This window comes from Phasianus colchicus, chromosome 6 (genome assembly GCF_987193195.1).
Source record: "Phasianus colchicus chromosome 6, bPhaCol1.hap1.1, whole genome shotgun sequence".
Lineage (NCBI taxonomy): Eukaryota > Metazoa > Chordata > Aves > Galliformes > Phasianidae > Phasianus > Phasianus colchicus.
The window spans coordinates 3,847,762-3,872,094 of NC_143441.1; the positions used below are offsets into that span (position 1 = coordinate 3,847,762).

The window sequence follows — 24,333 nt, forward strand, 5'->3', positions numbered from 1 at the left end:
AAAAAAAAAAAAGCAAAAAAAATCCACCTCTTTTAAGCTATATTTTCACTTATCAGAAGAAAGTCAGGACCATACATCAATTTCTTCAAGGAAGCAGTGAACAAATGTTTATCAGTTAAATACTTTTTTGCTAGGAAGATTCATGTCAGTGTGAGGCTATGCATATTAGGAAAAATGCTTTCTTTTGGCAACAGAAAACATCATGAGGCCAGCAAATATATTTAGTACTCTGCTTTCCTGAGAGCAGCTGCATGCATTGACTCTACGACAGGAGGATTAAAGCAGGATGGGGTGAATTTTATCACTCACCTGAGCCAATTAAAACACGCAGCTACTAAACAGAGAAATCACAATGACCTCTCTATGCCTATGTTGGTTTCTTTTTAATCACTCAGTTTTTGAACAAATGTTAAAAGTACAGGTAAAGCAGGAATTTGGGACACAACAGCTTTGAGGAGATTATAACATACTTTGATTAGCATAAAAGAAGAATGAAAGGGTGGAAATTTTATAAGCAACAACAAATTTCACATTACCTTTCATTCTCTATCATAATTTCAAATGTAATTAAATCAAGCTGCAGTCTATTTTACATGCAATTTTAGCCTATTCCAGAATAACAGGCAAACGTGGCATTTTCCTAAGTAACTGCACACAGCAGCAGGCAAGACTCCTCTGCAACAGGACTGTGGGCTGTAATTGGTGAAATAATTCCTAGTCATGCTTTCTGCATAGCAATTTGAGTTTGAAACTTGTATGTATAGAGTTTACACTTTTGTATAATATTCATTTCCTCTCATTTGATAAAATGATGTGTATAAATGCAGTAAAAAATGTTCCTGACAAAAGTTAAAACAGAAAAAAAAAAAAACAAAAAAACCACACAACTGCTTCATTTGTAAAATATAAAATAGATCTTTGAATTCTCTGTTAATCCTGTTTTCACCTACTGAGCTGTTAAGACTGAGTAATTAGCACTAAGCTCTCAGTACTCTTTCCAAAAATAGCAGCCTGAATAAACGAATTGGTGATCTAATGTTACCTACTCATGCCAAATTGTATTACTAAGGCTGGTCTATGTACTGGTTGCTTCATCAGAGAGAGAGAAGTGAAAAAAAAGGTGAATTGACAAACCAATTCTATGGCCATCAGCAGAGCAGTTGTACTGCTTTTCCTGCAATATGCTCTGTTCTCTTTTTAATATCCACATCATTTGGAGACTGATATTACCTTTTAATTAAGGGCACAGCTAAAGCATTGTGTTGCAGTCACACCTGTCATCCTACCAACTTCAGAGATTATTTTAGATGGTCAGCTAGACAGTTCAAACAGAATAGCATCACTGGATTTTGCCCCTTTGATTTGACACAGGTACAGAGAAGGTACATCTACAGTGTGATGAGCACATCTGTCTTTCCTTTGGAAGCAATGAAAGCTTATAAATGCAAAATCTGGTATGTTAAAAAAAAAAAAAACATATATATATTTTAAAATAGTCAAGAAGCTTGGAAAAGTACTTTGTATTGTGAAATGACAGTAATGCTTCCTTCTACACCCCTTCCTAGATGACTTGTAAGATACAAACTATCTCCACATGCTTTCATTTAATGTTTATTTTTCCATCAGTCATATAAAAAGAGAAGTAAAATGTATGCAGTGAGAGCGAATGTGTTTGGATTTTACTCTAAAATAAGAAAAATGACTGAAGTGTTCTGTAATAGCACGTGTGTCACAAGGAATCTATAATTTGCTGTGTTTTTTTTTTTTTAAACCTACATGTGATATAGGATAGAGTCAAGATATTTGCTTGATTAGCAGTTACATTGTTTTTTTAATCTTTAATTTCAACTGGAATAGCTGAGGAACATTTTCATTTTTTTTTAAATTCGAAAGGATACACCTTAATGTCTTTAAACTGTTCAAATTTCCAAATATTTTGAGTTTTCACCACGAAGATAAGAAATGTCATCTTTGTCACCAACACATTTAAAACTAACCCTAGCTGCAGCAGCATATTTACTAGTCTTAGAACATATGACAGAAAAAAGGCAATTAAAGAAACATTCTACACTGAGGACATACCTTCAGTGTTTCAAAGCACATGCCTTAGAAAAGCCTCAAGTACATATTCACATTATAGGCATGTTCTTACATCCTTAGACAAGAACGTCAAGACTGAAAAATGCAACAAGTCATTATAGTCAATAGGGATTGCCCTGAAAAGCATTTTCTCTTTCAGATATATCAGTTTAGGATGGAGAACAAGCTATGATAGAATACTGCATGGATATAACTGAAGTTCCTACCTGTACATCTTAAGAAATAAGATAACTTGTGTATATATAAATATATATATATTAGATCCAGAAAATACACAATGTAGGGACAGTGAAACACAATTTTCAGATTCAAAGTTAAATTCCCAAGGGAAATGTTAAAAATAACGAATCAATAGCTTGAAAAATGCCATGAAAGTAGAAGGCAGTAGCATTAACTTATCTGCACGCTCCACGATTTCAGCCTCCCTTTCTTCTGTCAGTACTTCTCAATAGTAAGAGACATGTAAGAAGAAAAATCAAATCAAATAAAATAATAAAAAATAAATTTTCTATCAAAGTGCTCAACCTGAACAGATAACATACTCCAAAATAGCTCAAGAAAGTCAGTGACAGATAGCCAATTCCTACATAAGGCATAGATTAAAGGTCAAAAATGAATCTACATGGGAAACTGTGGAATGCCACGGATTACTTTATAAAAACCATGCTTAGGATAAATTTGGTACTGTATGGGAACTGCTGAGTCATGGCCTGAACCTCTGATTAGTCACCTGAGGCAAGCAATGAGTCAGCCCTGGGAGCACAGGTGAAAGCAATTCACCTGTGCTGCAGGAAGGGGTGGAGCCTGGCTGCACCTCTCCTAGACCCATTTAAGAGCTGACTACCAGTGGGGAAGGATCTCTCTCTCTCTCTTTGGAAGATCCCTCCACTGGAGTTTCCTGAGCAAGCCCACGACTTGGGTAAGCCTCCTATTTATTCTCTTTGCCTTGCTGTGCCTAACTCTCTTGCTTATTTCGTTATTATAACATCTTAATATTATTAAATTATATAATTTTCATTGATTATACACTTGGTGAGCCAGGTAGGCAAGCCAAACATACTGAAACTTACACTATGTCCTTTCTTTGGAATTTCTGTAAATGGTTCAAGGGGGAGAATGCTACCCCCCTAGATAAAATAATTCCAGGACAGATCCCAGGATTTGCAGGATCCCCATATTATGAATTGGCAACTATCATTGAAAAATGGGGCCCCCTACGTGTTGTGCGAAACACTTCCCCATATTGCCTATTGGATTACTTTCAGGGACTAGGCAAAGATGTATTAGTCACTAGAGAAAGACAATTAGCTGCTTCTACAGTGGCATGGCCGCTATTAAATGCTTTAAACAATGCCGAAATAAGGAACAATACTTTAGTAAACGAAAATGATCTTTTAAAAAATCATATTGAAAAGTTAGTACAGGAACTTGGCCTATTAACAGGGAAAAAACCAATTCTATGTCTTCCAATAGGTCAAGTTCATAGTATTTCAATAAACAATGACCAGGCTCCTGAATCAACGGACTGTGTTGATCAGGAAAATAAACCATCTAAATCGAATCTTGAATCCCCAATTTTGATGGACGCACTAGAAGTCCGTCCTGTTATATCTCAAAAAACAAAAAAGGTACAGGACAGACCGGCAGGGGTGCTGCCTGATCAGTGGCCCCCCGTTCAAACCCATTTGCATGTAACAGCCCGACTGTACACGGCAACAGAACTGATGGACTTAGTCCAACGATTCAGGCAAAAACCTAGGGAAAGTGTGCCAGCTTGGTTACTGAGACTATGGGATTCTGGGGCAGGAAGTGTTCTGATGAATGGCCCAGAAATAGCCAAATTGGCCACAATGAACATCCATCCTGCTCTTAGACAAAGACTATATGCAGGTAATCAATATAATGATGAAAACCATTCTATAATAGAATGGTTAATGGCGGCCTGCCGTATGGTATGGCCCAATAAATCTGATATTCCTTTACATACAGGGATGTGGTCCTCTATGGAGGACCTTCAAAATTACATTCGTGAGCTAGGTGTAAGGGAAGCGATTTATGAAGATACCTTTGATGGCCCGGATCTGGTCAAATTCTCAGCAGGGATGAGAGACCTAATTTTACAACAAGCCCCCTCCCATCTGTATGGCACTCTGGTCTCTATATTAAATCCCCTAGTGGCCTCAGAAGCAGTTGTCCAGCAGGCTGCGCAGTTAGTGGCTGATCTAGGAGAAACAGAACGCCTGCGGAATAGGCGCAACATTTGGTCACTAGAAGAAGCTGAGGTCTTGCCGGTGACTAAAACCAAAATACTGGCTACCCGAGCTCCTCAATTGGGACCCATAAGGGTCTCCCGAAAACAAATGTTTAATGATTTAATTCGGGCTGGGGTCCAATTTGCTAAGATTGATGGCCAGCCCAACCATATCCTTCTCCAACTGTGGAAACAACTAAAGGATAACCAAAAATTTCAGACCTACCCTAAGAAGCCAAGGGTAAGGGTTATAGAAAGAACGCCAACAATGACATGGAACTTAGAGGATTTCATTGTTCCTAATAGGAAAAAAAGCCGCCTCAGGTGTCTCGGGCTACAATGCCTGAGCCACCGGAAGCAAAAGAATTGGACATAGCTCAATTCATGGTGTGACGAGGGATGTTAGTCCCCCTATGGCCTCCAGACGGGACCGTAGGCCCTATGTAGAATTAACGATTTATTGGTCCTGAAAAAGCATTCAAAGGGTTATGGCACTAGTGGATACTGGAGCAGAAACATCAATTATTTATGGAGATCCAACCAAATTTGATGGGGACAGACTATTCCTGTCACCCAAACATGGTTGAAACTGGGGGTTGGGTGTCTCCCACCCTGGGAGTATAAGGTATCTATTGCCCCAGTCCAGGAGTACATCTTGGGCATAGATATTCTATGGGGTCTGGCTCTCCAGACAACTGTGGGAGAGTTCAGACTTCGACAGAGATGTATCAGTATCCGGGCAGTGCAGGCAATATTAAGAGGCCATGCGAAACATGGGCCTATTTGCCTGCTGAAACCGCGCCGGATTACTAATGTAAGACAGCACAGACTCCCGGGTGGGCAAGATGAAATATCAAGAACGGTGCAGGAATTAGGAAAAAGTGGGTGTTATAAGACCTGCACACAGCCCATATAATTCCCCCATATGGCCAGTGCAGAAGTCGGATGGCACATGGAGAATGACAGTAGATTACAGAGAATTAAAAAAGGTCACGCCGCCTATTCATGCGGCCGTACCCAATATTGCCTCCCTAATGGATACATTAAGTAGGGAGATAAAAACCTATCATTGTGTCCTAGATTTAGCAAATGCGTTCTTCAGTATCCCAATTGCTGAGGAATCACAAGATCACTTTGCATTTACGTGGGGAGGCAGGCAGTGGACCTTTCAGGTCCTGCCACAAGGGTATGTGCATTCACCAACTTATCGTCACAATCTAGTGGCACGTGACCTGGCTGACTGGGAAAAACCTGATGATGTTAATCTGTATCATTATATCAATGATCTCCTGCTGACATCCGACTCACTGGAGGCAGTAGGGCAGATTCATTAACCGCCTATTTACAACAGAGAGGGTAGGCTATAAATCCCCAAAAGGTGCAAGGTCCGGGCCTGTCTGTAAAATTCCTGGGGGTGGTTTGGTCAGGAAAGACCAAAGTACTACCCAGTGCTGTCATAGATAAGGTTCAGGCGTTCCCAGTCCCTACAACATCAAAGCAGCTGCAAGAGTTTCTAGGTATACTGGGTTACTGGCGTTCCTTTATACCTCACCCAGCGCAGCTGCTAAGGCCACTGTACAGACTCACAAAAAAGGGGCAGCTATGGGACTGGGGGAGAACAGAACAGGATGCTTTCCAACAGGCAAAACTGGCAGTTAACAAGCCCAGGCATTGGGTATATTCGATCCTACCCTCCCAGCCGAATTGGACGTTCACGTTACTCAAGATGGCTTTGGTTGGGGCCTGTGGCAACGCCAGAGTTCTGTTTGGACCCCCATTGGTTTTTGGTCTCAGGTCTGGCATGGAGCTGAAGAAAGAATCAGTATGATTGAAAAACAGTTATTGGCTGCCTATTCAGCATTACAGGCAGTAGAGCCAATAACCCAGACGGCTGAAGTTATGGTGAAGACCACTCTGCCGATTCAGGGGTGGGTGAAAGATCTGACCCACCTTCCTAAGACAGGGGTGGCCCAAGCACAAACAGTGGCACGATGGGTTGCTTACCTCAGCCAAAGGAGCAGTCTGTCTTCATCACCCTTAAAAGAAGAGCTTCAGAAGATCCTAGGCCCAGTAACCTATCATTGTGATGCACCAAAAGAAACACTGGTCGCTCCACCAGAGAAGAGCCCCGTTCAGGAGGGGAAATATCCTATCCCTGAAGATGCCTGGTATACAGATGGGTCCAGCAAGGGCAACCCGAGCAAGTGGAGAGTGATAGCATACCATCCTTCGACTGAGACAATCTGGTTTGACGAGGGGGATGGTCAGAGCAGCCAATGGGCAGAACTGCAAGCCGTGTGGATGGTTATAACCAAGGAACCCGGTGATGGTATCCTGAATATCTGTACAGACAGTTGGGCTGTGTACCAGGGGCTCACTCTTTGGATTGCACAGTGGGCCACCCAGGAATGGACTATCCACGCCCAACCAATCTGGGGCAAAGACATGTGGTTAGACATATGGAATACAGTCAAACACAGGACTATACGTGTCCACCATGTTTCTGGTCATCAGCCCCTACAGTCACTGGGAAATGATGAAGCTGACACGCTGGCCTGAGTTCGATGGATTGAGAATTCACCATCTGAGAACATTGCCCGTTGGTTACATCAGAAGCTATGGCATGCGGGACAAAAGACAATGTGGGCAGCTGCTAAAGCACGGGGGCTGCCCATACAACTACCTGACATTGTCCAGGCATGCCAGGATTGCGATGCTTGCTCTAAGATGAGACCGAGATCATTGCCGGAAATGACAGCCCATCTTGCTAGAGGACACAATCCTCTCCAGTGATGGCAGATTGATTACATTGGGCCCCTTCCTTGGTCTGAGGGGATGAGATATACCCTGACCTGCGTCGACACTGCAAGTGGGCTACTGCAGGCCTATCCAGTACCGAAAGCAAACCAGGCATATACCATCAAGGCACTGACTAAACTGATGTCTGCCTATGGGACACCTCAAGTCATTGAGAGCGACCAAGGGACTCATTTTACTGGTGCAATGATACAGCACTGGGCAGAAGAAAACAACATCCAGTTCCAACCCTCTGCTATGTGCAGGTCGCCAACCAGCAGCCCAGGCTGCCCAGAGCCACATCCAGCCTGGCCTTGAATGCCTGCAGGGATGGGGCATCCACAGCCTCCTTGGGCAACCTGTTCCAGTGCCTCACCACCCTCTGGGTGAAAAACTTCCTCCTAATATCCAACCTAAACCTCCCCTGTCTCACTTTAAAACCATTCCCCCTTCTCCTATCACTATCCAACCTCGTAAACAGCCGTTCCCCCTCCTGTTTATACGCTCCCTTCAAGTACTGGAAGGCCACAATGAGGTCTCCCCGCAGCCTTCTCTTCTCCAAGCTAAACAAGCCCAGTTCCCTCAGCCTTTCCTCATAGGAAAGGAAAGGTGCTCCAGCCCTCAGAAGGTGACAATTATTTTTGAAAATGTAAAAATACAGTAAGAAGCTTAAAATGTAACTCTTTGCTGGAGGCAGTACAGAGGGAGAGGGAGAGAAACCTGAAATTCAGTCCGAAATGAAAGTGTTTACCATTGACCCTACTGTAAATTTTGTTTAGTAAGCAGATACACATCTACTTAAGAAAAATATCTTAAAATTAAAAAAAAAAAAAAAAAGCTTTCTTAAACACAATTTACATACAGTGGGGAAAGTTTACATACAGTGGGGAAAGTAAAGAATATCCATGTTCAACTGGACACTGTTCTGCATCAGGGATTCAGCAAACACTCTGATGAAGAAACTGCTAAACAATCAATTGAGTCAATCACTTCAGTGTACAAACTCTCCATTCAGGCTGCAAGGCTTGATAGAGTATGCATGCACTTAACCCCAGGTCTATACACATAACAGACTTGAGAGTCATCCAATTTCGGATAAATGCAACAACTGACCTAATTAAAAATTCATTGGACCTACAAGTTTCACAGCTTCTATGAACAAAAGCTCCTGCTCAGTGAGGGATTTCTAAGTTACAAATAACTGAACTCAATACACCCAACTACATCAGGCTAACGTTGGATGGCATTGCCCTAAGGAGAGTAAGACATCAAATACAGATTCTCTGAAACCAAAGAATTGACAGCACTTCAGTGAATGGTATGATCAGTCAGGGAAGCAACATGCAACTCTTTCTGGGACAGAAACTACCCCAGGAGTTTGAGAGGCATGGGTATTAACTGATTCCTGATGCTGAGACCTAACAAAGACTACAAAGGTTTAAAAATAGATTTTCTTCGCTATGCTTTTTGCTGCAAAACTTTTAAATACAGCTTTTTGAGTGGTCTCCTCCTAGAAGGGTGTTTCCAACACACCGAGGTGACACTTCATACGTTTGAATGACAATGACTAAAATGTAATTTTGAAACACAATTAACTTTTTTATGAAAACAGGTCACTAAAATGATGCTTGAGAGAACTTATTCTCCATTACCAAAAAATATTCGTGCTACTCTTTTTCCAGTTGAACAAATGTGTAAGCAGTACCAGCTAGGAGATAAAGTTCACAGACATCTGCATTTTAAAAGAAATTAGAAGAGAATATTAAAAATCCTGTTATTAAGCATCACTTACTTGCTGGCACAAAATAAATACACAGCAAGTTTTAAGTGCACGCTCAGACTTTTTTTCTCTGTCAGGCTTCTCCCTTCTTCAATGAAGTAAACAATATTCAAATGTATTCCTATTTCTCTTAAGTAAGGTATAGTTCCAGGCCTTACTTTAATATTTCTCACTCAAATCACACACACACACAAAATATTCCTGAAGGGTTATTTCTCTGGTGCTCTCACTTCAGAAGCTATACATTTCAGAAGCATAACTTCCCTGTCCTTACAATACTACTTTTAGATGAGTCCTAGTTTCACAGATAAGAAACACAAATACTGGGAAATCTAAGGGTAAAAGTGCTATGTTAGGTCTTTTTCAAGGATACCACATTTTAAAATGACCAAATACATTTTCAAGAGTTTCATTCACCTCCAGGAGAACAATGGATGCATACAGTGTCACAACACAGGCACTCAAAACAAGTGAGGAGCACACCTTTAACGATCAGTTTTGAACACTTCTGGCCCATCCAGCACCAGAATACACGGCAGCAGGTGAAAGCTTATATTTTGCATGCACTGTCTGGGACTTCATTCCTCATTATTAATAGCCAGCTTCTCCGACACATCCTTAAAAAAAATGGGACATCAAAAATGCACATCCACTACATCACAGTCACTTTTAAGGATCACCTTTCACTACAGCTAAAAATTAAAAACTTCTTGATGTCTCTTTTTGAGCCCTCCTGCTAACATCTGGATATAGAGCTACCTCACATACACAATTATGCAGGCTTTCTGTGTATTATGTGCATGCTACAGTGTTAGAACTACATTTTCCATTTCACTACTTCAAACTCTGTTCCATTCCTTAATGCTTTCCACTTCACAACAGCGTCCACTTCCCCCAATTTCCCACAGACCAAAAAGCTTGAAAACATTTTTAAATTAGTATGAGTGAGCTACTGTTGAAAAACTTAAAGGTATGGGTGGTGCATCTTTTAGACCACATAAAATTTAAAAAGTGAAGTAAATAATTTGTCTTGAAACACCAAGTCTAAGTTAGGCAGTGGTCACTTTCGACTTAGCAAAGCAGGCAGGAATAAGTTTTCAATCTCTGTTTCAAGACAGAATTAAATTGTAGATACCTTCGTGTGTACATTTCACTTTCAATAAGCTGGCATTTTTAAATGGAAAAAAAAGAACATTCCATCAAACATTTCCAACCAGTTTTAGTACTTAACAGACAAATGCAAAATTTAATTTCTCTTTTTCTTTTGCCTGTTAAGAATTACTTCTAGACACAGGGTAATACCTCAGGCTTTCATCAACTGCTTTTCAGCTACAGAAACCTCTTCTTGTAAAAATAAATATATAAATAATTATCTGCAGTATTATGGACGTGGATATAATTTCATTTGAATCAGGATAGCACTCAGTGGGCCATAAAAGTCTATTTCAACAAAGAATAACAATTAAAAAGATGGCCCATAAAATCCATCACCATATTTGTAGGGAGGAAAAAAAAAAAAAAAAAGACAAAAACAACCAAACAAGACATCAACAGCCACACATGAGATTCTTTAAAAAAAAAAATAAATAAAAACACTGTACTATCTTCTTCTGTTCTGTGCATCCACAACACCAGTTAGTTGCAGAAGCTTTCACCAGATGTAAGAAAATTTTTGCCAGGATGTTTTCAAGTGGAACAACTTCCAAAATAAGAGATGAGCTGGAGGTTAATAAAAAAAAAAAAAAACTACCAGCTTTGTGAGTTTCCACAAATAATAAACTGAAAGGGTCACATAATTCCCAGGTATCAAATATTTTCAATAATTCAATATTTTTCTGGTTTTCTTCCTGTTTTTTGGGGGGGGATTTTTTTGTTTTGGGTTGTTGGTTTTTTTGTTTTGTTTTGTTTTTTTTCCCAAGGCACATTCAGGAAAATGTCTAAAGGAACTGTAACAGTCTTCTGGGACAGGAAGACTAAGGTTTCTGTAAAAAATGTTATATTAATTTTTATAGTGATGCAAAGTCAGGGAAGGGTTGTTAAGGGATGGCCTCTTGCCACAGGGTGGAGTTTTGTTTTGGTATCCTTTTAGAGTCTGCAGGTGTTTGGCAGGAGCTGAAATCAGGGCCAGCTGTGATATTTCAGCTCCGATATTTCCCTCCCCATATTTCTCAGAAGTGATGCATCAGGGTGATGTCTTACACCTGATGTACTCAACTTGTGTGGTATGACTGTAACTGCTTTGAAAGAGGGGGAAAAAAAAAAAAAAAGAGTACCACTGCATGGTTTTCATATTTATTTTCAGCTGGAAGCACTGATACAGAAAAATTCATCAACAAGCATTGATTTAGTCTGGTAAAACATTAGCTAACAAACTGCTTATAATAGTTTTGGGTTGCTTTTTTGCTTCCAATACAAGTCAGTCACTTGATTAAAGTAATGACACTGTATAAGGACTGTGAAAGAAATCATGTTACAAAATCAGGGGAGGATGATGTTTTAAAGAAAACAAACAAAAAGCCATTCTGAATAGAATCTGAATAGTTTCTATTAAAATTGCATTCTCTTTTAAGTTTGTTTTGTTTGGAAAACCTCAAACCACATTGTATTTCATACACATGTTCCCCAGAGTATCCTAAATAGGACCATACTGAGGTCACTGGTAAGTTTTTAAAACGTTTTAAGAATTCCTTTAATGTTTTGTACTATCTTGGTCTAGTTAAAAGAACATAGTTGTTGGTTTTTTTTAATAGCTTGAAAAAGTTTGACTATAAAAAGCTTCATGGAAATAGTTTATACTGTACTATTAAAAGTTTGTAAGAGTTTTTATGAATATTTCCTCCCTCTCGTTTTTAAGAAAACTGTCTCCTTTACTACTAAGTTGGCCCCTTTTTCTCTCAACCCTTTTAACCATACATGCACAACCACACACACAAGCACACACTTCTATCCACAGACTGATTTACATAGCAGTACAACTGCCTGTGGTATCCATTTTAGCTTCACAAATGAATAAATGATTACAATTGGTGGGAAAAGTGGACGTTTCATTCTGTTCATGGGGAAAAAAAAAAAAAAAGTATCACTTGGCACTTCAGCATAGTTAAATATATATATATATATATATCCATGTTTTTTGGCAGCTTACTGTCAGTATGATTGAAGCTGTAATGACATTAACAATATGCCCTGGGATAAAAAAAAAAAAAAAAAGTGTTGCTTTATCTCAGTTTATAGAAGTTATACAAACTCCTCTTTGTCTTCTGAGTTAGTTAAAATAAAATATAATTTGAAAACACACCTGCAGCTGATTAAGTTCCATTAGATCATTTCAGTCACCTCCTTTAGCTGGTCCTTCCTACCTCCTTCAAGTTGCTTCCATTCCTCCTCTGAGTTACTGCAACAATTTTCAAGGTTCTGTCTCTGGCTGGCTCCAGCTGTGTGCACCCTTGGAAGCATCACTAAGAGCTGAGCTGGCACAAGGGGTCGGTTTCTTCTCCCAGGTAACTGGCGATAGAATGAGAGGCAGTGGCCTCAAGTTGTGCCAAGGGAGATTCGGGTTGGATATTAGGAACAAATTCCTCTCAGAAAGAGTGGTCAAGCATTGGAACAGGCTGTCCAGGGAAGCAGTGGAGTCACTGTTCCTGGAAGCACTCAAGAAATGTGTAGAAGCAGCACTAAGGAACATGCTTAGTGGGCATGGTGAGGATGGGCTGATGACTGGACTAGGTTATCTTAAAAGTCTTTTCCAAACTTAATGATTCTATGATTCTATCTGTGATTGGTCACTAATTGTGCCAGATTGTGCTTACAATGAATGATGACTTCATTACAGATTAACAAAATCTGTAGATTAGTAGGAAGACAGTGGCAATAAATTAAAAAATGGAATTGCATTCAGATCCTATTCTGCTGGCTAACACCAAAATGGAAGAGCTCAACTAAACCTAAGAACCATCTATCAGAAGTTTATCTATACTGAAGTATCATCAGGCTTGGTACAAGTATTTATCCTTGTTGTTACACAGTATTTTTAAGGCTTTTGATTACAAACTAAGCGACAGCTTTCCAATCTAAACTGAGTCTGGGGAAGACAAACATAAGCAAATCAAACAAGAACATTATAATGGACCATTATAGAGAATGATATAGAGAACTTAACAACTGAGTTGAGTTTTATACATGAGAAAAATCTTGCTGCTATTATAGCATGTGCTCATTGGTGTGAGCCATTCCTTCTCTGCTGTAACTGGGACTTCTAGGTGCAGAGGACCTGGATTCCACATTTTCAGATGTCAAGATAGGCTTCTCCTTAAACGCAGACACTGACCCAATGCACTATCAAGGCTTAAGAACCCGAAATTACAGACGAGGTTATAAGAGAGCAAAGCTATATGCAAGTATGTGTGTTTATCCCAGCTGTGTGCTTTCTATGCAACAGCAGAAGGATGAGCAGGTAGAGAGGCACACTCAACAACGTGCAGTGGCAAAAAGCTGCTAGACCTGAATGGCCTCTCAAGATATTTAAAGATGGGTTGGGGTCCATTCCAACCCAGGCCATTCCGTGTGTGTGAAGGCAGCACCAGAAATCAAACACAAGTATAAAATGCAACATTAACACATATATTCTTACTTCATTTCCAATAGTGATAGGAACATGGTGACTGAGTGTCATTTATTTCAGAGAATGGTGCAGAAACGACAACGTTTTCAAGTAGTTTTATACAGAATAAAAAACAAGCAAACGAGCCCACCATATACACAGAAATCAGTACGCCCTTTTATGAGAAGATGGTTTGAAAAGCCTTTATTGCAAAGCTGTGTAATAGCTTTTGTGCACAAGCTAACTCTGTCAGGTTATTTAATATTTAAATGAACTCTAAGTAGAACAGGGTAACTGAGCCAATCTTATTTCAGTTTGGGAGGCTGCCATTCCACAACATACGACCTTTTAAAAAGCAGTTTCATAGTGGAACCAACTTCTCTAAGTTTGATGCTTCACCAAAAAATCCCCACAGACCATCTTTTTAGTGTTGCCCCAGGCACAGCCAACACAGCCATGTTCTGAGCAAAATAAAGACTCTAGCTGTATGTTCTTCAAAGCTGAATTTTAATCCCTGTGGAAGTTATGAAGTGAAGAATTTGGCCCATGCTTACTCTGAAGCATGGTACTAAATCATTTTAAGGTAAAGGAGTGCTTTTATCTGAGAAAGACATTTCTGTCCTCATGGTGGCCTAATAATGTTGGTTTATACTTCTAAAAGTACAATAAACGTATTTATAACAAACGTATATAATAAACATATTCCTTTAGGATAGAGATTTGCCCGGCCTTTCCAAAAAACTACAATTTGATTTGCACTCCTGACAAACACTTCTTGACAAAAGACAAGGGACACAAAAGTTTGGCTTCCTTTCCTCTTCAACAGCCAATCATTTCTCATTACTTCCATTATTAGAAATTAATTTTAAGGAGATTAATCACAGAATAGAAAAGCTGGAACTACTGTTACACTCTTCAAGACAGTTTGTTAGGCCCTTTAACCCAACAGAAGGGGAGGAATCAGTGAATATGCAGATATCCTAACTCCACCTAAGCTGGAAAGCAAGAATATTGTTTAGATTTTTGTGCTTCATTTTTTTTCCCCCTAAAAACTATAAATTCTAGTTATCCATATTCTGTACACAAAAGTGTACAAAATTGACTGTGGGCTACAAGAAAGGTACTTTTTTGAATAGATATTCAGAGTAAACGTGCAGAAAAGAGAAAATATGCATCTGACAGAATGTGATCACTAAATATTACAGTTTCTTTCCTTCCCTTATCAGACATTTTTGAAATGCCATTCAAGACATGGAATACCTATGGTTTAAAACATCACGGCAGCATCTGTGTTCCCAAGCATGTAAATAATTCAGAGATCTGTATTTATTTCTTATTACAACATATCATTGGCGTTATGCTCAATCCCCAATAAAAGTCTCAAATCCCATTTTAATATAGCTGAAATGAGGTCTGAGTAACAGGAAAAGTGATCATTACTTAGGGTTTGTAAAACACATGTAATAATGCATGGAAAAGGCTTGTTGAAAACCAACCTGAGGCTCCGAGAATACCTGCTGCATATTGTTGATTGGACCGTATGGAACTCCACTGCCTTCAAAGAGCTGCAACCACTCGACTGTTGTTTTTTCTGAAAACCTAAGAATAAATAAGAAGCATGTGGATTCAACTCGGTGCATCAGATTGTGGAAAAGGTATAAAACCTCTCCTCCCCCTCTCACTGCTTCCATACCCTTCCCCATTGATTTCTTCCCAGTCAATACCCTAATGAAAATGTACTACATGTGTTTCTCAGAAATGCAAATCCAAGGCCACAGGGCAAAGAACTTAGTTGAACTGACTTCTATCTGCTCATCTGAAGAAATCCAGTGATGATGTAAAGCTAAATTTATCAGCAGTTTCAAATAAGGATCAACGGGTTCCCTCCAGTCCTTAATTACAGTAATGTGCTTCACATTTGTTTTCTTTTATGTACATATTTAACAACAAAAAAAGTTATAAAGTGGGTATAGTCTAACATGCAACACTGTTCAATAAAAGCTGATTTAAAGCACCACAGTGTTTTTCCTTCATTACATCCAAAACATATGTCAGGACTAACAGCCACATTTTTTGGTCAGATAACAACATTGACTACATGTTTATTTGCCTTATGATTGTATAATCTATCCTAAAGATATCCAGTTCAGCAAATACACTCTGTGGCTATGCTGGTGAATGGAGAGCTTCTTGTCCTTTTCTCATACACAAAAAGCTTAGCTTATTTTTCTTAAGCATTCATTTTCCAGACTGGTAGCACTACTCTACTGCATTTTTCCTCTTTCGCTACATTTTCTTCTCTCATTTGCTTGGCATTTTCTGTAACTTTCTGGAGTTTTGAAGCAAATGAACTTATTTGGAGTCCCTAAATGACACAGAGGTAGGCCATGTTATTAGAAAGGAAAGATCTCCATCATGATAGGAACAAACCTGAAAAGAAATGGGGTATAAAGGCCCAACAGAAATGAAATTAGGAGAAATCTTGATCTCTTGAATGACTAGTATTCCGTTGCTCAACCAAGTCTTATCTGGAACAATATCAGTAGCCTTCAGCTATATTTCCAGCATATTCTTATGCAAAAACAACTTTAAAGTTTCAGAGAGAAATAGATCAAAGTAAACAAAGACCAAGCTCGTCCCTAACGCCTGAAAAAAATTAAATCATTACAAAGAAAACTTACAAATTATCTTTTCATATATGTACAGAGATCAGCTGAAGACTACTCAGATTCTAATGATACTCAGAATAAAGAAGAGAAAGTACTGATATCAAAGAGTTGACTTCATTTAATACATGGCATAGGTATGGATCCAAGCTTTACTGGTAATGTCTTTCTTCCCGTGCAGAAGTCCATGCTTTGTGGGAGTTAATCCCAATATCCAATGCAATTTTCACTATAAATAGGAAATACCCAAGTTTTGTATGGCACTTCCTCAGAAATAGAATTTTTCCTCCTCCTTTGTAGGTGCAAAGATGACAAATAATAGTGGTAGAAATTGAAGGAGGAATAACACGGAAAATCAAAATAAATGAGTATGCAAACTGTATTCTAAAGATAATGAAGTATCATTTCTCAAGAAAATAGAAGATTATCACATTATTTATTTATTTATTTATTTTAACAAAGGTCATAAAACTCTCATTTAAAAAAATAATAATTTGGGATTAAAAGACATTCCAATTTAAATGGAATTAAAGGTCGCTTCCAATCCCTGACATTCTGTGATTTTGTGATATCTGCTGTTCGTTAGTAAGGGAAAAATGCTGCTTTGAAATCTGATAGAAGATAAGACATGGATTAAAAATGCACACTGCCTGCAGTTCAGGTTACTAAGTATTCACTGATAGCAGTTCAGTGCTCCAAAATATGAAGTATAGACAACATAAACTTCCAAGAGCAGTAAAAGACTGAAATTCTCTACTGAAAATAGAAATATATATCACCAGGAATTTGTGAGGACTAGATAAAGTTTTGCTCTTATTGCTTGTTTTAAAACACCACATGCTTCGATACTGCCTTCTGTATTTCCCTACTCACCACATAATCTCCTTTTCTAATCTAAAAGATTTAGAGTATCATCTGTCTTTCAGTGGGAAAGCATACATTGATGTATATATATATACATAAAATCACTGCTGGATACACCTAAAAGGCTAAAAAAATGGTCTGTCTTCAAGAACCTCAATGATACCAAATGGCTGCAGAAGAGCTCAAACAGGTGATTTAATTTATTTATTTCCAGATGAATCCCTTTTCCCTCTAAAATGCTTTGTTATAGACATAATCACAAAAATGCCATTTAAATTATCTATGATTTATTTGTATAATCATTTCGATTATGTAGCTTAGCTGCTCCCAATTATTACTAGTATTTTACATGTTCAAAATAGCTTACTTTTAGTTGTTGAACTCATACTCATTTTGAAAAGAGTTGGGGAAAAAAATGGAGAACAAACCAATTGGTGGAATCTTTACTGTGAAGCCTGTACTAAGATTTTCTTCACTGAAAGCAGGTAGTGGTTCCCCATGATGTTTTATTTGCAGTTTAGGTAGGACTCTGCACAGTTCTTGGGAAGCAACTGAAGCTGTGATACATAAATGAGGAATCAGATTTTGCAGTAGTTAACATTAAGGATATTTCAGGCTTAAAAATACAATAAGAACTGAAAATGTATCATGGGCTGAACTAATGGAAATGCTACTTCACAGGAAGAAATCCTACTAAATACCTGTTTTTCCTATATTTTTAAATTCAGCAGGCAACATTAAAGAAAGAACTCCAAATTTGAACTATATACTCAGTAAGGTAATCCAAAAAACATTATAGAGCCATACAAGGAATAGCCTCCAAAAGTCCAAAATTTGAATTAAAAAAAAAAAGGCTCTCACCTTATTTCCTTCACAAACCACAGGTGTAGTTGTTTCTTGAAAAACAAGACCTAAACTCCCTTCTCTTTTTTAAGAATTGCTAGTGAAACTCATAAGGCATGCCATAAACTTCAATAATCTTGAAGCAATGGGGTCTTCAGATTATTAAAAATTATGCCACAGCAAAACATACAATTTCTGGATGCTGTGATGGAAGAGATTAAAAGCAAAAAGATTTACCAGCACTCTACTATGCAAGTTATCAGTCTGAGGTGCCTGGAAGTGACATCATTTTGGATAATGTCATGAAAACGCTTCCATTTCTATTAGACTTTAAAACCTGCTTCTACTGCACCAAACTGATTCCGCTTTAATCTGCATTAGTAACATTCCTTTAAATATAATCTGTGTTTATAAATATAAACTGTGTTTACCGTATGTTATAAAAACATTGTTAGCCTTTTCTGTGCTTCAAAAAACAGCTACAATGTCTAAGCTATTCATTTACTGGTGATCACATCTCAGATGTCAAACTCATCTGCAGTGCATCAGGTCTTGTCAAACATGTACTGGCAGTCATTCATGAGCTGTCATAGTAGGTCTTACATTTTATATCAGAAAAGTCATTTTGTTTCTGAAGCCTTTTCCAAGTACGTTTTATGGCTTTCAATGAAATAAAGATCTATAAAGCATGAATGAATCCACTTTGTGTACATTCCTTATATATACCCCATTTTTTGTGTCATCTAGGACACATGGTTATTGCTATATCCTATGTGGAAGCACATTCTCTTACACTCCTCTAAAGAATAGAGCCATCCAATTCCATATAAAGTAAGTTTAGAACAACTACAGAAGCAAGATACTGCTTTCTATAGGAAGCTCATGATAATTAATTTAGAACAATTTGAACCAAATGGAGACATAACTGCAACATCTAGGATTCTGTGACAGTTTTTATTTTTGATTGGTTGGTTTTATTTACATAGATGACCACAAAAACCCTCTCCTCCCTTCCAAGTTCACCACAGCATCCTTGTGTTTTGCAGCATGACTGGAGTTTGCGTTTTCTTCTATCAAAATCCATCATGTTTCAAATACCTACACTTACTCTCTTCAGCACTAATTATCTCTTTAAGAGGTAGTTAACATAGTAAAAGACTGCCCCAAAAGTAATGCCTCTGATTTTAGTACATTGGCCCACCACCGTCTGTTGGTAGTACAGTAGAGGTTGAACACTCCAGCCAATATTCCATTACACAAAGTAAATATGTTATGTGACAGATGGCAGCAAAGGGGCACTGACAAAATGGCATCTGACATGGAAGTGAGTGAAGTAGAGGTGCATCACTGAATTCCTCCGTACAGAAAAAATTGCATTCATTAATGCTTGTTGAGTCCAAGGAGTGGATGTGAGCACAGCAAGGCAGGACCTCTCAGCAGTGACAAGAGCAATGTGAAAGACAAGCCATGCACAGCTGTCACACCACAAAATGAAGAGTGTTTTGATTTGCCTATTCATGCAAATCAGCAGATTACAAGCAGGGAACTATGTATCAGGAAACAATGGTTGGAATACTGCAAAGTTTGTGCCAGGCAGGTCCCACAGACTCTCACACAAGAATAGAAAGAACACCATATGCAAGATTGTCACGACCTACTGAACCAATATCAGGCTGAAGGTGACATTTTCCAGGGTCTCATCATTACCAGAGATGAGACCTGTTGTTACCATTATGGGCTGCAATGTGAAGTGGCAAGATGTGAATTCCCCATCAAAGAAAAAGTTCAAGATGTAGCCCTCAGCAGGTAAAGTGATGTGCAGTGTCTTTTGGTTTTGGTAGGAAAAGAGTGATCCTTCTGGGTTTCCTGGAACCCAGAAAGACCATCATTTCTGACTGCTACATCACAACTGACTAAGCTGAAGGCTCAAACTTCCAGAGTCAGGGCAATTAAGAAGGCAACTTTCTCTTGCAACACGGTAACACCAGGCACCATATCAATTTGAAGACCATGGAGCACGTTGCCAGTCTTAGCTGGACTGCCCTATCATACCCACCATGTAGTCTGGATTAGGGCACTCTGATTTCCATTTCTCTGGACTGATGAAAGATAGACTGCATGAGCAACATTTTCCTAGCAATGTCACAGCAGCCAGAAACAGCAGGTCACCTCCACTGGTGCAGATTTTTATAAGCACAACAAAAATGCATAGCTAATGGTGAGAACTGTGTTGAAAAGGAGTGTTTTGTAGCTGAGAATTTACCCTGCATTATTGTGCTCTCTGTATATGTTGTTGCTTTCCATGGAAATAACAAGAGGCATTACTTTCAGAGCAACCTACATAGCTTTTATAGTTTCTTGCATTAGCATCTCTGGAAGATGCTATACAAAATTAAAGTAATAAATAAATAAGTACATAAATAATTGAAAATTCAAATAATAGATCATTATCCCCTAATGTAAATACACAGTTTTCAAAATAGTTATTCAATACTTTGTAAGCATCTCCATGTCAGTGTCTAATTAGTCACTTCTCAGCTACTAAATAATCACTCAGCAAAACTGCAAGAGACACTTAACATCCTTGGGATCAACACGATTCTACCGACATATTTTGCTGATGGATATGTCAACTACTTTAAAAGATGTCTCACACCTGTGGATGAATGTCCACACAGTGTGACAGCCACACACACAAAAAAAAGGCCTAGATATGTACCAAAAAGCCACCTTGAAACTCGTTTTAAATTTCTGCATACTTGAAAGAATGTCCATAACAGAAGTCTTAATTATTCTCCATCCTTATGTGCCATACATGAACGTATATCAACAATCCTTCCTTATGTTTTGCATGCCCTTTTAAAGCCACGTGATTTTTAAATGAAAGGAAAATGTCCAGAGAGAAGAAATACATACATACTGCAAAGTGTGTTTCTTCTGATTCCTAAGTAGCAAAACCCAGCATTCTCCAGGATTTGTTTCACTGGTTTTATTATTACTGTTATTCAGAAGATGTTAAACTAGACACACTAGAAATGTACTCATTTTTCCAAGCCTTCCTCTCGTTTTCTCAAACAAGCAAAAGGACTGCAACTTCTGCAATTACAACAAAGGAAATGGAAATCAACTGGAAAACAAATATCACTTAAAGCATTACGAGAATAATAGAAAGTTACATAGATTTTGTTGCTATTCTTTTAATTTCTGGGGAAGTAGAGACCCAACAATATTAATTACATATTAACAGCTTCATTCAAAAATCAATGAAAAGATCTCCCATGATTTCAGCAGCCTTGTAGCTAATAATGTATGCTATCAGAAAAAAAAAAAAAAAAGCAGATTTACATACAGAAAGGATCTCAAACTTCATAATCACTTTTTTAAAAAGCTGAACAAACAGTGAGAAAAATAAGAATAAATATTCATTAGCTTATCCAATTCACAGTTTAAAAGTTTGAGACATTTAGGATCTCTTTTACATTCCAATTCATAAAATGTGAAACTGATGACAACATAAAACAAATAATTTTAAGACAAATCATGGCAGCTTCAAAGCTGCTTTCCATACCGCTGAGCCATCTATGCACCAAAGGTGAGGCAGATGATGACTAGGGAAAGCAAACCTCACCAGCTGCTCTCACTGAGCTCAAGCATCTTTTCGATTTCAGGTACCAATCTTGCTGAAGAGGCAGGCACTCAAATATCCACTCCTGTAGAGTGACCAACAGTGACTTCACCCACAGGGGTTTAGAAGAAGAAGAAGGACTGCTGATAAGGAAGGTGGTTTACAGACATTGGATGTGCCTCACGAAATGCGAGTTGAACAGTGCTACTTGTCAGGCCAATTAAACATCTTACAAACAGGCTTGCAGGCACCCTCCTCTTCTGCTATTAGGTGGAAACGATTTGGCAAAGATCTCATTAACTGGGGATCAGATTCCACTGTGCTTCCTTCTTACTAATTCCTTTCCCCCTCACACTTATATACACAACGTGCAGCTGCGGTGCAGAGTTAAGAATAAGGGCTTTAAAATGTAAGTGCTAGGAATGGAAGTTCCACTGCGAGTCGTTTCCAGCCCTAACACTTCTGATTTCAAGCCTATGATAACTTAGCTCTCTAGACAGTGTGGATTCTTTTAGCTTTAGCTGCAGGAGCACTAACCGTGATGAATTTATGTGTTCCTTATTACACTAGCTGCTTTGCTTTAAAGGCTGAGAGAATGCCTGCTATTTCCCACCCCCCCCTGCACTCCTACACCTCACACACTCGGTTCCACTTACAGGTTAATTTCCCAAGTACTCTGTGCTACACGTTTAGCTGCGCTGTCTTAAAATGTGTCTATGTTACAGTGGTGCAGGGTAGGATTAATGTTCAAATTCCAGAGTAATTTGAAGGAGGTCAACAGATTGAGCTCCCTTCACTAACACAGCTTCTCTTAAAACTGGCATCTTTTGCACAGCTGTGTCTCGAATTACATACATACACTACACATGTATGTCACAGCATGTGTTCGTATGTTTCTATTTATACACACAAAATAATCCATGTTTTGTCTGGTACCGTTCATTTCCAGAGGAAACAAAGGTGAAAGCAGAGGAAAAGCAGTGGGGGGATGGAAGCCATAATTAAAATTTGGTTCTCATGGATGGGTGTACATCTAACTCACAAACCAGAGGTTTCCACTGGAAACATAAAAACCGAAGCACTCTGTAGTCTGTCAGTTCTCACATGAGCAGGGAGTCCCAGGGGACTCTGCAGTAGCCATTGAATCTAACCTCCACCCAGGTAGGGTCACTTAAATTTGACTCTTGGTGCATATCCAAGAAAGAGATGCATTCAGAGGCAATTTGCTTATGACGGAGTTCTGCTTTGTTGCCATCAAGGGAAAACATCACCTAAATAAAGAGGAAGATGCACAAGGCACTGAAACACCTTTTTTTTTTTTTTTAATTATATTTTAAAGCAAATGTAGATGTGCAAACAAGGGCAGTGGAAGGAGAAAGAACTAAACGTGGGGAGAAATAGGAAGTGGAGAAAGAAGACAAGGACAGGAAAAAAGAGCGCAGCAGGAAAGGAGAGCATAGATAGGAAAGGAATAACAGCAGAAATAACAGTAGCAAAGCAAGTACAAAATGCCCCGTGGGGTACTTCCTTGTCAATATCCTACAACCCGTTGGTTTTTGCAGCGCTGTACTCACTTCCCCACATAAGATGGGAAATGAAAACACTCCCCCTCTCAAGATTTCTAGGTCTGGTTTCTGTAATTCCCTCTTCTTACTCAGTGTGAGAGCTGGGTCTTTCAGAACACGCTTATCATTCCAGAGAGGTCAACCTGCTGATCCCTTTTATTGAGGTCTGACTGCCTTTATGGCTGTACAAATTTATCTCCCCAACCTGCTCTCCCCTTCTTATCTTTCATGTGTCCTCTGTGGAGGGAGCTGAGATTCTGGAAGCAGGCATCATGCAAGAGACTGGGTTGAAGAGCTGAGGACAGATGTGCCTCCCTCTTCAGATATCTCAGGGGACAAAAGGGATGAGAAAATTCCTTCTGAAATGAATGGAGCAGTTCACACCTCTCAGAGCTGTTGTTTCAGGCTACATTTATGTCTCAAACAATATTCATCTCCACCTTGAATTCTCACTCAGCTCAGGATATCTGACCGTGATGAATAGGTCATTCCAAACCTTTCTGAAAACTCAGGTCATTTTTTTCTAAGTGCTATATAATCCCCATGCTTATCTAACTGCCTTAAAATCTGGCATGGTTACTGCAGGTGGTGAGTAGAACCTAAATTATAGGTCATTTGAGTCAAGAATTCCCAAGATACAGCTTTCTTTTAAAAAACAGCATTCCTTAACGTTGACCAATTGTACCAATGTTTCCTTTGTACACACTTCCAGAATCAAACTGTGGCTAAAGAATCTCAATTGCTTAACATTTACCCTAGCAAAAAAAGGCATCAACTGTCTCCTTGGTATTCAGACTTCAGATGTTTTTAAAAATTTCAACTCTACACATGCAGTGAATTAAACACTCAGGACTTCTGGGACTTCCTGACCTTTTGAGCAGGTCTGAACATCTCCTAAATAAAACCTGGAAGTCCTTTTCTGTAAGAGAAGGATGTTAAGAATCCTTGTTCCTGCACTTACTAAGCACTCAGGAGCTAGACATGAATTGCAGTCAGACTATTTTGAGAATGAAGAAAAAAAGGAGATAAATACGTAACTCATAACTCTGGAAATAGTTAGAGACAGAAGGGAGGAGACAGGTTATTACAGTCAGTAGAAGCCTAGTCTAGGCTCTGGTGGGATCTCAGCTCAACAGCTTGGAAAGTAAGCAAGCATACGCACACTGTAACAGCAACAATATAGCCAAGCAACCAGGTATCTGCCATGCAAATCACCAGATTCTCACACATACATGCAAATTTT

General features: G+C 38.9%; 2 protein-coding genes across 12 annotated transcripts in view; one reads left to right on the top strand and one right to left on the bottom strand.

Annotated features, from left to right (window-relative positions):
- The window catches only part of SUGCT (succinyl-CoA:glutarate-CoA transferase), a 328,623-nt gene that overhangs the window by 178,696 nt on the left and 125,594 nt on the right, over positions 1 to 24,333 (bottom strand). For 10 of the 11 annotated variants that reach the window (XM_090142216.1, XM_090142215.1, XM_090142217.1 and 7 more), the window contains exon 12: positions 15,024 to 15,126. In XM_090142216.1, the coding sequence (XP_089998342.1) occupies positions 15,024 to 15,126 (103 nt within the window). Of the gene's footprint in view, positions 1 to 12,211; positions 12,432 to 15,023; positions 15,127 to 24,333 lie in introns of those variants that run through there. The other variant, XM_090142219.1, reaches the window with a different exon arrangement.
- Positions 3,174 to 5,670, top strand: LOC149917367 (uncharacterized). Its single transcript, XM_090142133.1, is given in 2 exon segments — positions 3,174 to 4,659; positions 4,662 to 5,670. Coding segments are annotated over 2 exon segments (1,569 nt in total). The 3' UTR covers positions 4,745 to 5,670.